This window comes from Chlorocebus sabaeus, chromosome X (genome assembly GCF_047675955.1).
Source record: "Chlorocebus sabaeus isolate Y175 chromosome X, mChlSab1.0.hap1, whole genome shotgun sequence".
NCBI classification, from domain to species: Eukaryota; Metazoa; Chordata; class Mammalia; order Primates; family Cercopithecidae; genus Chlorocebus; species Chlorocebus sabaeus.
The window spans coordinates 29058909-29071708 of record NC_132933.1 but is presented as its reverse complement, the minus strand read 5'-3'; the positions used below and the strand labels follow the sequence as shown (position 1 = coordinate 29071708).

Here is a 12800-nt window from a genome sequence, read left to right as displayed (position 1 = left end):
CCAGTATCATGCTTCCTGCAAAGCCTGCAGGACTGTGAGTCAATTAAACCTCTTTTCTTTATAAATTACCCAGTGTCCAGTATTTCTTTATAGAAATGCAAGAATGACCTAATACAGAGCACTCACACTTCAAAATCATAACTAAGCTACTCACTTACTCACTTGTTTTTCACCTACTTCATGCCAGATACTATGTTAGGACTGGGGATACAGTGGTGTCATAGATTAAAGGTGGCCAAAACTTATTTGATACTGCTCTCATCAAGAGGTGGGATCTATGTCCTTCCCCTTGAATCTAGGCAAGCTCTGTGACTGCTTTGACCAACTGTGTATGACACAAATGACACTGTGACAATTTCTGGACCCAGGTCTTAAAAGACTGGCATTTTCCATTTCCTGTCTCTTGGAACACTCACTCTTGGAGCCCTAGGCTATCATATAAGAGCTCTGACAAACGTAAGGCTAGCTATCATGCCAGTAGGAGGCCCAACTAGTCAAATAGAGAGGCTGCCTGTAGAGAGAAGGATTCCCAGCTGCTGTCCAGCTGTTCCAACCCCCAGCTATTTGAGTCATCCCAGCTGAGGCTTCCAACATCATGAAGCAGAAATAAGCCATGCCAGCCATGCCCTATCTGGTTGTCTGACCCATGGAATCATGAAATAGGATAATACTAAATTGTTTTAATCCATTACTTGGAATAATTTGGAATAATTTGCTACATAGCAGTAGATATTCAAAACAAGAAGAGAACAAATCAGACTTGGTCTTTGTCCTTACAGTACTTAAGATTTAGAAATGATGACAATTCAAAGTTAATATTGTGTATCCTAGTGTGAAACAAGAAACTGAAATGCAGCAATACCAAAGAAAGCTAGAAGAAACCTATCATCTTGTTTCTTTTCTTTTCTTTTTTTTTTTTTTTTTGCTTGTTAACATTGCTATTATGTGCTTAGTGCTGTACTAAATTTGGTCCTAATTGTAGAAATTTTCAATAAGGGTAGGCATTCCACCAGAGTGGGCAGAACAGGTTGATTCAGCAGGGCTGTTGCAAGATTTTAGATCTTTAAGCTGTTCTTAAAATTTACTCTAAGTTATAGACATAATAATCAAATTCCTGCAAACATACACATTCTTTTCATAAAATGTGGACTTTTTTCCTACTTTGGTGGGACCTGGATTATCTGATATAATGGGTGGGATGTAAGACATAATAGGTTAAGATCCACTGGCCCAGAGGAGTGTATTAGCCTAAGGTGTGAGGCAGAGTGTATATCAACTTATTCATGAGATATGCAAAGGTACTCCAGTGAACTAAGGGGAGAAATATTGTTCCATTAATGTGATTTCTAGATCATGTTCAATCATCTTTTTTCTCTTTTTAAACCAATATAATAAAAGTTCAAAAATTAAGTGAAATGATAATGTTGGGTATTTAAAGGTTCTCAGGGAAAAAGATCAGAAAGAAAAACAAACACTTAAGATCTTTCCTTGGAAAGCTACAGAAACTGTGTAGACCAGAAATCACAAACTCAAATGCCAGCAAGGCCAGGCATGACATTGAAAGTGAAGGATGTGAGTCAAGTGAGTGGTGAGCTAGAAAGGCATGCCATGTCCCATCCAGAGGGGCAGCTGGCCCTTAGCATCAGACCACCTATGCCATGCCCATGCATCCCAAGCTGTCCAAATTTTCTAGAGAAGGAAGATATTCTGATTTTTATGTTGGATCTCCTAATTTCTAAATGTCAGGACAGACAAAATACATCTGTGGGCTGATTTTAAGCAACCTCTGATATAGACACCTGACAGGGATTGATGTGAGGATCAGCCTCTCATGGTTACAAAACAGACAAATGAGTTTGGCCAGATCTTGCTGTCGGCCGCTGCACTAACCCTGGTAGGATTTTGGTTTTTTTAAAAAATGCATTTCTCCATTAGTGATGGCGAATGAAATGTCTGGCTTTGCAAATTACTGCTGTCATTTAGTTTAATGTACTCCTGTTTTTACATATTTATAAAAACCTTTTACATTATTAATAGTGATTAAATGCTTAGACACTGAAGATCAATAATGCTTCTGTTCACCTATTTACATTATTAAAAAGTAATGTCATACAGGACTCGTAGAGTATGTGGTTTACTTTGTAGTCATGTTTGGAGTAGTTTGAAGAAAACAAAGAAACTGGAGCTACAGGGTATAAATTGCATTTAGGAAAAAAATGGTAACTCAGTTGAGTTTGACCAAGATCTTCACCATGAGCAGGTTGCACATTCACATGGTTGTTACACCATCACAGGGCACAGAACATACATATTCCATGGGCTTTCACATGTGGGTGCAGCTAACTCAAAATAAGAAGGTCTAGTCTCCCTTGGATGTACAAGGATAAACAGTGTTTTGCAACACTTAGTTACCTGTATGCCACCATCTTTAGCTCCAAAGGTTTCTGATGGTAGCAACACTCAGCAGCAAATCAGCTGTGTGGGTCGCATTTTGCTGTTAGGCAAATGAACCCCTTCAAAATACTTTCTTCACCCGCCTACCCAGCTATCTCTCAATTACGCAGCAAAAACTAGAAAGCAAAGTGGTTTGTTCACCTGATTATGGCACATAAGTGTCCCAGATCTGTCTGAAGAGAGCAATCCTACAGTCTGAGATGTATAAGACCCGTAAGTATTTCAGAGTCAGATAGTCCAGCTTTCTAAGTAGCCAAAATGGCCCAGCATAGTGGTTTAGAGACTGGCTGTCAGCACCAGTTCAAATTCTGGGTTCAAATTCTGACTGACACTCATTAATTGTGACCCTGAACAAGTCATTTACTTGACATCTCTGTTCTTATTTCCCCACCTGACAAATGGAGATAGTAATAGTACCTACCATATAGAATTTTTGTAAGGATTAAATAACACATGTAAAAGTTTAGCATGAGATCTTTGACATAACAAATGCTCAAGGATAATTTACATGTAGCAAAATGTCCATTTCATGAGTCATTCAATTGTGATCTACAAAGAAAAAGTTTATTAGCACTGATTTGAAGTTTGTAAATGATGTCACTGAAATGTATTAAATTGAACTGAATTTTTAAAATGTCATCTGGTTTCTAAGTTTCTCGTGTTGACCCAAATACCATTTACCTAGTATAAATTTGGTTCACATCACCAGGTTTATTTAAGGACACATTGAAATGGGGCAGCTGTGGCGTAATGAAAAGGTTACAAGAGTTGCTACAATGCAAGCTTGCTGCATGTGTGATTTGGGGCAAGTTATTTAATCTCTCTGAACCTCAGTTTCCTTATATATAAAATGCACCTAATACAAGTATCTACTTTGCAGGGATAATGTAAGGATAAAATGACATAATGTATGTTTGTTTGCTTTGTAAACTAAAAAGTACTATATAGACGTAAGAGACTGTAGCTATTATGATTTACATACATGTGATCAGAGTTGGACTTATTTTGCCCAAAGATATCCCAAATAAAAATGCCTGTGTTGATTTTTTAGAGGAAATAGATTGTTTGTCCTCAGCTACTTTCCTTGCGAAAGGCCTTTGCCTTTTCTGATAGAATGGATATATCTGTAATAGCGGAGACCCCTGGATGAAGGAGACCCATCGTTCTGAATTTAAATGTGACTTGCAGAGCCAAATGATAACTTGGAGCATTTTACAAAAGAATGAGGAAAACTCAATCAAACCAGGATGAAGAGAAGGGCATTAACCACCACAAGTAATTGTTCACTCTGAGTGGCTGGCAAGTGCTGCTGATGCATGAAGCTGAACCGCAGGGGTTTAAGTTTGTCCTCACTTTTATAAGTTTATTGCTCACATGCTCTGCTCTGGGTCACAATGACTTGTCTCTTGTCTTTCTCAGGTCCTGACTTTCTCCCCTTATTTGAGTTTAGTGAGTCATTTAACACATCTCCATGTCATGGAGGTTACTTCTTTCACTTCATTTCATTTTTTTGGATCAACTTTTCTCTGAGTGAAGAAAGCTACAGAGTTGATGTCTTACCTCTACCTTAAGTAGGAAAATAGGGATAACGGCTGCCTTTTGTTCTTTTTGTTCCTCTGGTGTATAAAAAATAAGTCTCGACTATCTAAATAATTACTTTGACTATACCCCATCTGAAAGTCACTGCAGAGTTGTTATTGAAACTGGAAGAAGTACTTCAAAATGGAGATGACTGAATCTCTTGGAAGAAGGAAAACTTTGACTAGATCCCCTGGCAGAAAAGCCCTTTCTTGTGATTCATTGGCATTTGGATTTTGGGTTCTGTCAGAGACCTAAAAAGTCAGAACTATACAATAAAAAAAAATTGAAAACTTCTGAGTTTCAATAACAGTTCTAGTATACAACTGAAGGGAAGGGAGTTGAGAGTTTGAAATTTACATGCACATCTTATTTTTCCCCTTTTCTACTGTGTATAGGTCAAGATGGAGTTGTAATTTTCTTAGATTGTCACTGATATCAATATAAACTCTTGACCAAGTTATTCTTGGGGAATGATAACTCCCACCAGGCTTCAACTGAGGGAGTGGGCTGTAGACAGGAGCTCCTGGACAAATACTTTCCATGTTTCTTAACAATTCCTATTTGCAATAGTCTACAAGGCCAGTAAAATATCGACTTGTGGAATGAATACAGGAGAACATTTTTGTGCCTGGAAATGTTGACTTTAGTGACTTACCTCTAATGCTAATTAGTAAAATATATCATCGCTGAAGATGAAGAATAACAATGAGCAAATTCATGTTATTATACTTCATATAAGTAAGTTTATTTTTAAATATTTCTTTGCCTTATGGGTTGGGCTTTGGTCTGAGGTCCTAAGTGACAATTCGTGCATTTGAACTTTCCTGGAAGACAGACTTTTCACGAGTCTTGCATTTCACACTAGGATGTCAAACTTATTCAACCCTTTCCGATGGAAACATTTTCCATCATGAAATAAAACTTAAAATTTAGTTTTTGAAATTCAAGATTTTTTCAAGGAATCAATCCAGAAGCTAAACAATAAATTTGCAAATTATACTTCCCTCCTGTTTTTGTTATTAAAAGTCATATTATAAATATACATACACAAACATACACACATAATTTTATGATACAGAATCTCTAGAAATGAGTTTTTTCCTTAATCAGTAAGGGTTTTGGCTTTCCAGAGAAGTCCTGAAAAAGAAATTAATGTGGATTATGTGGAATGGCAAGTAACCTGATCTTTAGAAGATATTTTCCTTTCATAGTTAAGGAAAAACATGACCATTGTTCATTAAGGAATAAAATAAATATATATGTACCTGCTGTCAAATGACACCTCAGGTGGAATGACATGAGTACTGTCCTTGCCAATGAGGAATTTGATTCGATCAAAGAAAAGTCTTGAAGTGTGCTGAGAGAAGAGAGGTTGGCTTTGCTGAATGAGGTCAAGAGGATCTGGTGAGCCCTGGCAGAGAGGACTCACATAACAGTTGCTTTGTTGACAGCAATCAGGATCCACACAGTCGGTTAAACCATCTGGAAATAAAACCCCAAATCAGTATTGATTATTTAGCTTCAAGAGAAACAATATAGTTTAAAATATACATAAATGGAGAAAAATCTAAGGTATAGCTAAAGATAATCAACCTTATTTTGAGTTCAGAACTTGTTAAATTCACATTTTTCATGAATTATCACTCACTCTGAGTTCACATGGCACCCCACAGAAATTCAAACTATTTCGTTCATAAATCTTTCTTTCCTGAATTCTCCCGCATTTATCATCTGGAGAATATAGTTTATATAGTTATTGTTTAGAGTTTGGGTAAACAATTCTGTTAGATATCACTGTCTAGAAATTTCTTCTTCCTCAGTGAGACCAGTCTTTCAGAATGCCATGATTTCTTGTAAGAACACCTAGCACATCTATGAGCACACAATTAACAAGTACTTGCTACCTGAATTTGTATTTTTAAAAAAATCCTCCCAATATTGTTGTCTACTGGTAATGCTCAAAATAGAGGTTGGGATTCTCATGGTGAAAAAAGGTATTTAGAGCAATGATTTTCAAATGTGTTGTCAATTACCTAAGGAGCTTATAAAATATGCATATTCTTGAGCTCCACCTACTGACTCAGAATTTTTACAGACCAGGATTATGAGTACTTAATCTGGGTGATTCTGAAGCATACTAAAGTTGCAGAACCAGTTTTTAAAGGAATTTATAGAAGGAACTAGAGTTAACATGCCTAATAGCAGTTTTTTGACGCAATTACTATTAAACCTGACATATATGAATGCGATGACTTTCTCTGTTTCATTTTCTGGCCCTTCACCATTTGCTGTAGACTGCTGAATCCACTGCTGTACCACAAAAAAAAAAAAAAAAAAAAAAAAAAAAAAAAAAAAAAAAAAAAGTCATACAAAGGCTTTGTTCTTTGGTAGAGAAATGATGTGGGGAACAGGGATTCTGAGGCAGGGAGACCACTGACAATCTAACAGGTGCAAAATACTGTTAGGTGCTTGGAGAGGTTACGAGATAAAAATACCCTTTTCCTGTTTGCAAGAGCTCTGGGCTTAGTAGGAGAAACAGATATGTAAACAGCTAACTCTTATACTAGCAAAAATGTAAGAAGGGCTCTAAGAGAGTTACATGCAAAGAGAAGGGGTTGGAGTGATTAACTGAGCATACGGACACTTCATTCCATGCCCCATAAGCAAAAAAATTAAAGTCCTTCCTAGGTCCTTAAAGAAGGCAAGGGGTTCTAATTCAGTTGTTTAACAAGGGTAAACATAAAGACACTAATCTTCTTGGCTTGCCTTGGAATAGGAAGGTTCGGATGGATCACCGTCTCCTTAAGGCTGCTGCAGCAGCAAGTTACTGGCACTGGTTTCCTGCAGCTCTTTTGCTTGCTCTCTCTCCCCCACTTGTCTGCTCCCGTGGAGTTAGAGGGGGGTGTACCACAGCTGGGGGCAATGAAAGCGAGGAACACCAAGAGAGTAGACGTTTGGAACAGCAGCCCTAGGGCACCCGGGAAATATTTTTCCCCACATGTGGTCCTTTCAAATTCCCTGTACTATAGACAGTACTTTGATTTAAAATGCAGTTAGCTTTTTTCTTGCCTTCCCTGTTTGTTCAATGTATTTTTGCCCCTGATTTCTATTTCTCTGTATACATATTTCTTTTTCATTGATGACTTTTTAGTGTGAATTTGTTTCAATAAGAAGTTTCTTTCTGCTTCCCCTTTTCCCATCATTCAGCAAATTATATGAACAGATTTTTTTACGGATTTTAGATGCCACTACCACCTCTCCCTCCAATACGCTGTTCTCAGCCTCTTATTAGCACATTATGTCTTTACTCTGCTAATTAAACATCTGGATGTGCTGAAAAGCTGGCTAAAATATCAGGCTGATTAAAAGAGTTCTTTGATGCCTGGAATTGGTGCATAATGCACTAAACAATGAAAAACTGCTTTTCAAATGGGCAGTCACTTTCACGTTTTTATTGAATAGTGAATTTGTTATTATTGAGCTAATATATGTGGAAGTATCTAGTGTCATGCCTGGCAAATATTAATGAATGCATTAGTAATAATCACATTGGGCAGTCACAGGTTTCAACCTGTCAACCACAAAATTGCGACTTATTTTTGAAAATAAATAGATTTTAAATAAATACTAACGCCAAAAACGATCTTAAAAAAAACGAAGAAAATCTAAACATAGAACCAATTCATAATTGGGACTCACATTCTCATCTAGTCATGTTCTATACATTCCAAGCTAAAGTTTCATATTTAATAATTGCCTATTATGTAGGGCTGACCCTTTAAGACCTCTGTTTTCTGAGACAACAGCAAGGCTCCTGTTGAGTCTACAAAGACCTCAGGCAAGCAGACCAATAATGGCATGCAAACCCCATATTATAATTTGTAGGTAAGTCCAGTTCATGGGCAAAGATGAACTTACCAATTATCACATTGGCTAACACCCCATATAGTATGTCTAGACTGTTGCAAAGAAGTGCAAATGACAATCACACTGAATGTGTGCTTTGTTTTTTGGCTATCAACAGTTTTTTTTTTTTCTAATTGTTCAGAATTGGAAGCTGTGGCACCCTACTGACAGCCAAGCTCAGCGTGGCAGATATAGGCATGTCAAATACTAACTGATTTTTACTTTTAGGACCTGTTCTCTTCAAAGGAATAAAAATACTAGGTAGCTAAAAAAGAGGAAGGTTACACTGTCTTGAAGGACTATCTATGGCATTCATTGATCCTAGCTTTGCCAACCAGTTTGGGACTTTGCCAGTTGGCTCAATTGGTGCTGATGAAGCACTGGTTTCTTTGCTTTGTGATCAAGTCATCACTAGTAAACTTTTGCCTACTAATTGTATGCCTGTGGCTGAAAGGGGAAATGGATGAAGGAATATGAGTGATACAGGGGAAACCTGTATTACTTTCTAATCCTGAAAAATGAATTTACAAATATATATGGTTTAGAGATAGCACTTGTACTATCACCTTGATAATAATGGGCAGTTAATTCATGGTAGGTTATACAAAGGGATTTGAAAACACGTATAGATTAGTTAATATTTGCCAGGTGCTAGGTACATCCACGTGTATTATCTCAACAAATCCCTTCAACAAGCTTGTTAGGTTGATATTCTTATCCCTATTTTACACATGAAGAAGGGGAGGCTAGATGTAGTTGCAGTGGGAAGTAACCTGGGAGTCATATTAACACCTAGTGTTATGCATGCAAATCACACATTCAACATCATCATCTAAACAGTGTGTACTACTAGTACTGATCTAGGCTGTAGGACTTCCAAGTGCATGACTATATATGTAGGCATTTAGAGCACATGAATTGGTTAAGGTAAAACAAAACAAAACAAAAAGAGACTAACTACATTGGCTTTATTTATTTATTTATTTATTTATTTATTTATTTTTGAGACAGACTTCCGCTCGGTTGCCCAGGCTGGAGCGCATTGGCGTGATCTCTGCTCACTGCAACCTCTGCATCCTGGGTTCAAGCAATTCTCCTGCCTCAGCCTCGCAGGTAGCTGGGATTACAGACACCTGCTACCATGCCCAGCTACTTTTTTGTATTTTTAGTAGAGATGGGGTTTCACCATGCTGGCCAGGCTGGTCTTGAACTCCTGGCCTCAGGTGATCCACCTGCCCTGGCCTCCCAAACTGTTGGGATTACAGGCATAAGCCACCGAGACAGCCCTACTTTGGCTCTAATCTTCATTTGCCACTTACAATCTGTACGATCCCGGACAAGTCAGTTCCTCATTTGTAAGATGTAAATAACAATAATACTCACTCTATAGGTTGTTGTAAGTATCACACGCTATAATAAAGATGAGATTGGGTGCGTTCAGGGTGGTATAGCCATAGACTGGAGAACATTAGGCTAAGTGAAATAAATCAGTCATAGAAGGAAAAATACTCCATGACTGCTCTTATATGAGGCGTCTAAGATAGTTAAACATATAGAAGTAGACAACAGAATGGTGGTTACTTGGGGATTCATTATGGGGGTATAGGGAGTTGTTTAATGGGTATAAAGTCACAGTTATAAGATGAGCAAGTCTGCGTACAACATAGTACTTATAGTTAATAATGAGGTATTGTGCATTTAACAATTTTTTAAGACAGTAAACCTAATGTTAAGGGTTCTTAACACACACACACACACACACACACACACACACACACACACTTCGCCCCAAAACAAAGGGACAAGAAGAAAACCGTTGGATATAATGGATATGTTTATTACCTTGTTTGTGGTAATGGTAACATGAGTTTATACATAAATATGTGTAAACTGACCAAATTATTTACATTTATTATGTTCAGGTTTTGTACACCATTTATACCTCAATAAAGTTGGAAAGGTATTCATAAAAAGCTTACTATCTAGTACATAGCTATCACTTGATAAATGTTAGCTGTTGTTATTATACCAAATTCTAAAACATACAGACTGCAAAGAATCTAAGGATAGAGTCTTAGGGGTAGATGCCAATGGTTTGCAATGGCAGCTTAAAGTGTTCAACCCCACTTCTTTTGAAGTTGCCTTATCACTGGCCAGAGGGCAATTGACTTCTGTGTAGCATGTTCCAGTTGTTGGAATGTGTTCATGTTATGAACTATGCTTGGTTAGGTTGTCAGGTAGGTAGGATCTTATGTGACTCTGAGTAGACAAACACTAATACTACAGAAACTTTTCATTCATTGGATTTGATTGATTCAGAATTTGTGACCATTTGGACAGGGGCTGGATTTAAGCTTAAGCTTTTCAGCATCTATAGAACAGTGGGTCTGTTGAGCAAATTAGTAGTGAAAATAAAATGGAAGGGCTGATCATTCCAATGACAACGACTCAGTAAAGCAAAATCTTCTTAGACATGTTAGAAAGCCATAAGCAGTGAACTAACTATAAATCATTCACAACTCTTTAATAAAGCAGGCCTCCTACTAGGCACTCCTGTTAGCTTAGTTGTCGCCTTTATATGTATTGAAGGTAAGAGGACTGTATTTCCTCTGGAAATAGTCTATAATTCATATTATTCATTTATTCAGGCTGATTTTCACCCCTGGATTTTACTGTATTAGGAAAAAGAAAGTGAGAGAGACTCAAGTGCACTCAGGATACGGCCTGCCCAAATCATTACTGTTGCTATAACCACATACTATTAAACTTTTCTGGGTTGGGAAAATACGTTGGTCTGCCTCTTGTAACTAGAATGCCACTAATGTTCATGTTCTCCTGGTGCCTACCTGCCATCAATGACTTTTCATATCACTTAGAATAAAAGCCTAAGTCTTGACAATGACTTATTACCTCACAGTCTGATTCTTTGCCATCTCCCTCTTACCTCTCAGATCTTACCTCTTATGATCCACCCCATCTCCTTCCCACTCCTCTGGCTGTTCCTTAATTTCCCAATGTCTTGTATCATGACCTTTGTACACACTATCCCTGGAATGTTCTTCTCTCTGGTATCAACATGGCTTAACTTTCACCTCCTTTGGGTCTTTATTCAGATATCATCTTCTTAGTGAGATTTTCTCTGGCTACCTTATTTAAATTTCCCCCCTGTCCTATAGTCCCTGTCCTTCCTTTTCTTGCCTTATTTTAATTTTTGTTTTTCTAATTTTAAATTTTTGTGGGTACATAGTAGGTGTATACATTTATGGGATATGAGATATTTTGATACAGGCATGCAATGTATAATAATCTCATCATGAATGATGGGGTATCTATCCCCTCAAACATTTATCCTTTGTGCTACAAACAATGCAATTATACTGTTTTTTTAAAAAACAAAAAAACAAAAAACAAATTTTCTCCATCACATTTACCACCTTCTATCAAAATATGTATTTTTAAAATTTGGTTTAACTTCTGCCTCTTGTAACTAGAATATAAGCTTTATGGAAGCATGAATTTCATCTTTTTTATGTATTGCTATTTCCTCAATGACTAGAACAGTACCTGGCTTAAAGTAAGCATTCAAGGCCTGGCACGGTGGCTTACGCCTGTAATCCCAACACTTTGGGAGGCTGAGTCAGGCAGATCACTTGATGTCAGGAGTTCAAGACTGGCCTGGTCAACATGGTGAAAACCCATCTCTACTAAAAATACAAAAATTAGCCAGGGGTGGGGAGAATGTGGGGCGGGGGTGGCATGCACCTATAGTTCCAACTACTTGGGAGGCTCAGGCAGGAGAATAGCTTGAATCTAGGAGGCGGAGGTTGTAGTGAGCCGAGATTGCACCACTGCACTCCAGTCTGGGTGACAGAGTGAGACTCTATTCCCCCTCAAAAAATGAACATTCATTATATATTTGAATAATGAATAAACAGATGCCATAAAAGTCCTATTTCGGTGACATTTGTAAATTTGCCTAGAGATTAATAAATATCCAACTAATATACCAAATTATGTTATTAATAGATGCTTCATTGATAACACACTTTTATTACCCACTTTAAATGACTGTATTTCAACTATTTTCTCATTCATTTTCATCACTGCAAAGTAGGCAGATGTCAAGTATTAGTAGCCTTAGTTGGCAGATAATGTGATGGACCCAGTCACACAGCGGTGAACAGTTACAGAGTTGAGATTTTCTACTTTGCAGTTGCATCTGGAGGCACTTGGGCAGTTTAGGCTCTTATAACTAAGTGATGATCCATTAATAAATGGGTTGCTTAGAAATTAAAGGGGTATGGTGAGAAAAGAATAACTAGAAATATGCTTTCTGATGCCAAGTCTTTTGTCTCCAACCAAATCTCAAAAGTAAATGTGAAGATGTCTGACTCTTAAATAGAGTAAATGTTATAAATTCATTGTTCCTTGTCTTTCATTTTCCTATTTATTAAACACTGAAGCATGCTGGTGCCATTCCAAACATGAGGCTCATTGATCCATAAGCTTATATGTGTTCATAACTCAGCCGTGGTACTGTTTTCTAGATCCAGAAACACTACATAATAAAAGAGACTTGCAAATAGCTATTGCTCTTAATGAGTGGTGACTTGTTATGAAGAATTATTCCTGGAAGATCATTCTCTTTTAGGCAATTAACTTATTGATTTTACCAATGAATATGAATATAGACCACTGGAAGAGTTTATACCACAGAAGCTTGGACAAATGTGATAAATACTTAAAAGATCAGAGAAAAAAGGCTGTTTGGATTAAACACTCTTACTCTACATTTTTTGAGCCTTCTTGAAAATATTTCCACAATATCAGAGACCACTTTCCTTCCTCCATAAGTAGAG

The 12800-nt window shown here is 37.3% G+C and overlaps 1 protein-coding gene across 1 annotated transcript in view; it reads right to left on the bottom strand.

Moving 5' to 3' along the window:
* TENM1 (teneurin transmembrane protein 1) overlaps positions 1–12800 on the bottom strand; it is a 497338-nt gene that overhangs the window by 180652 nt on the left and 303886 nt on the right. Inside the window, exon 13 of the mRNA XM_037988761.2 lies at positions 5301–5517. Within this exon, the coding sequence (XP_037844689.2) occupies positions 5301–5517 (217 nt within the window). The remainder of the gene's footprint in view (positions 1–5300; positions 5518–12800) is intronic.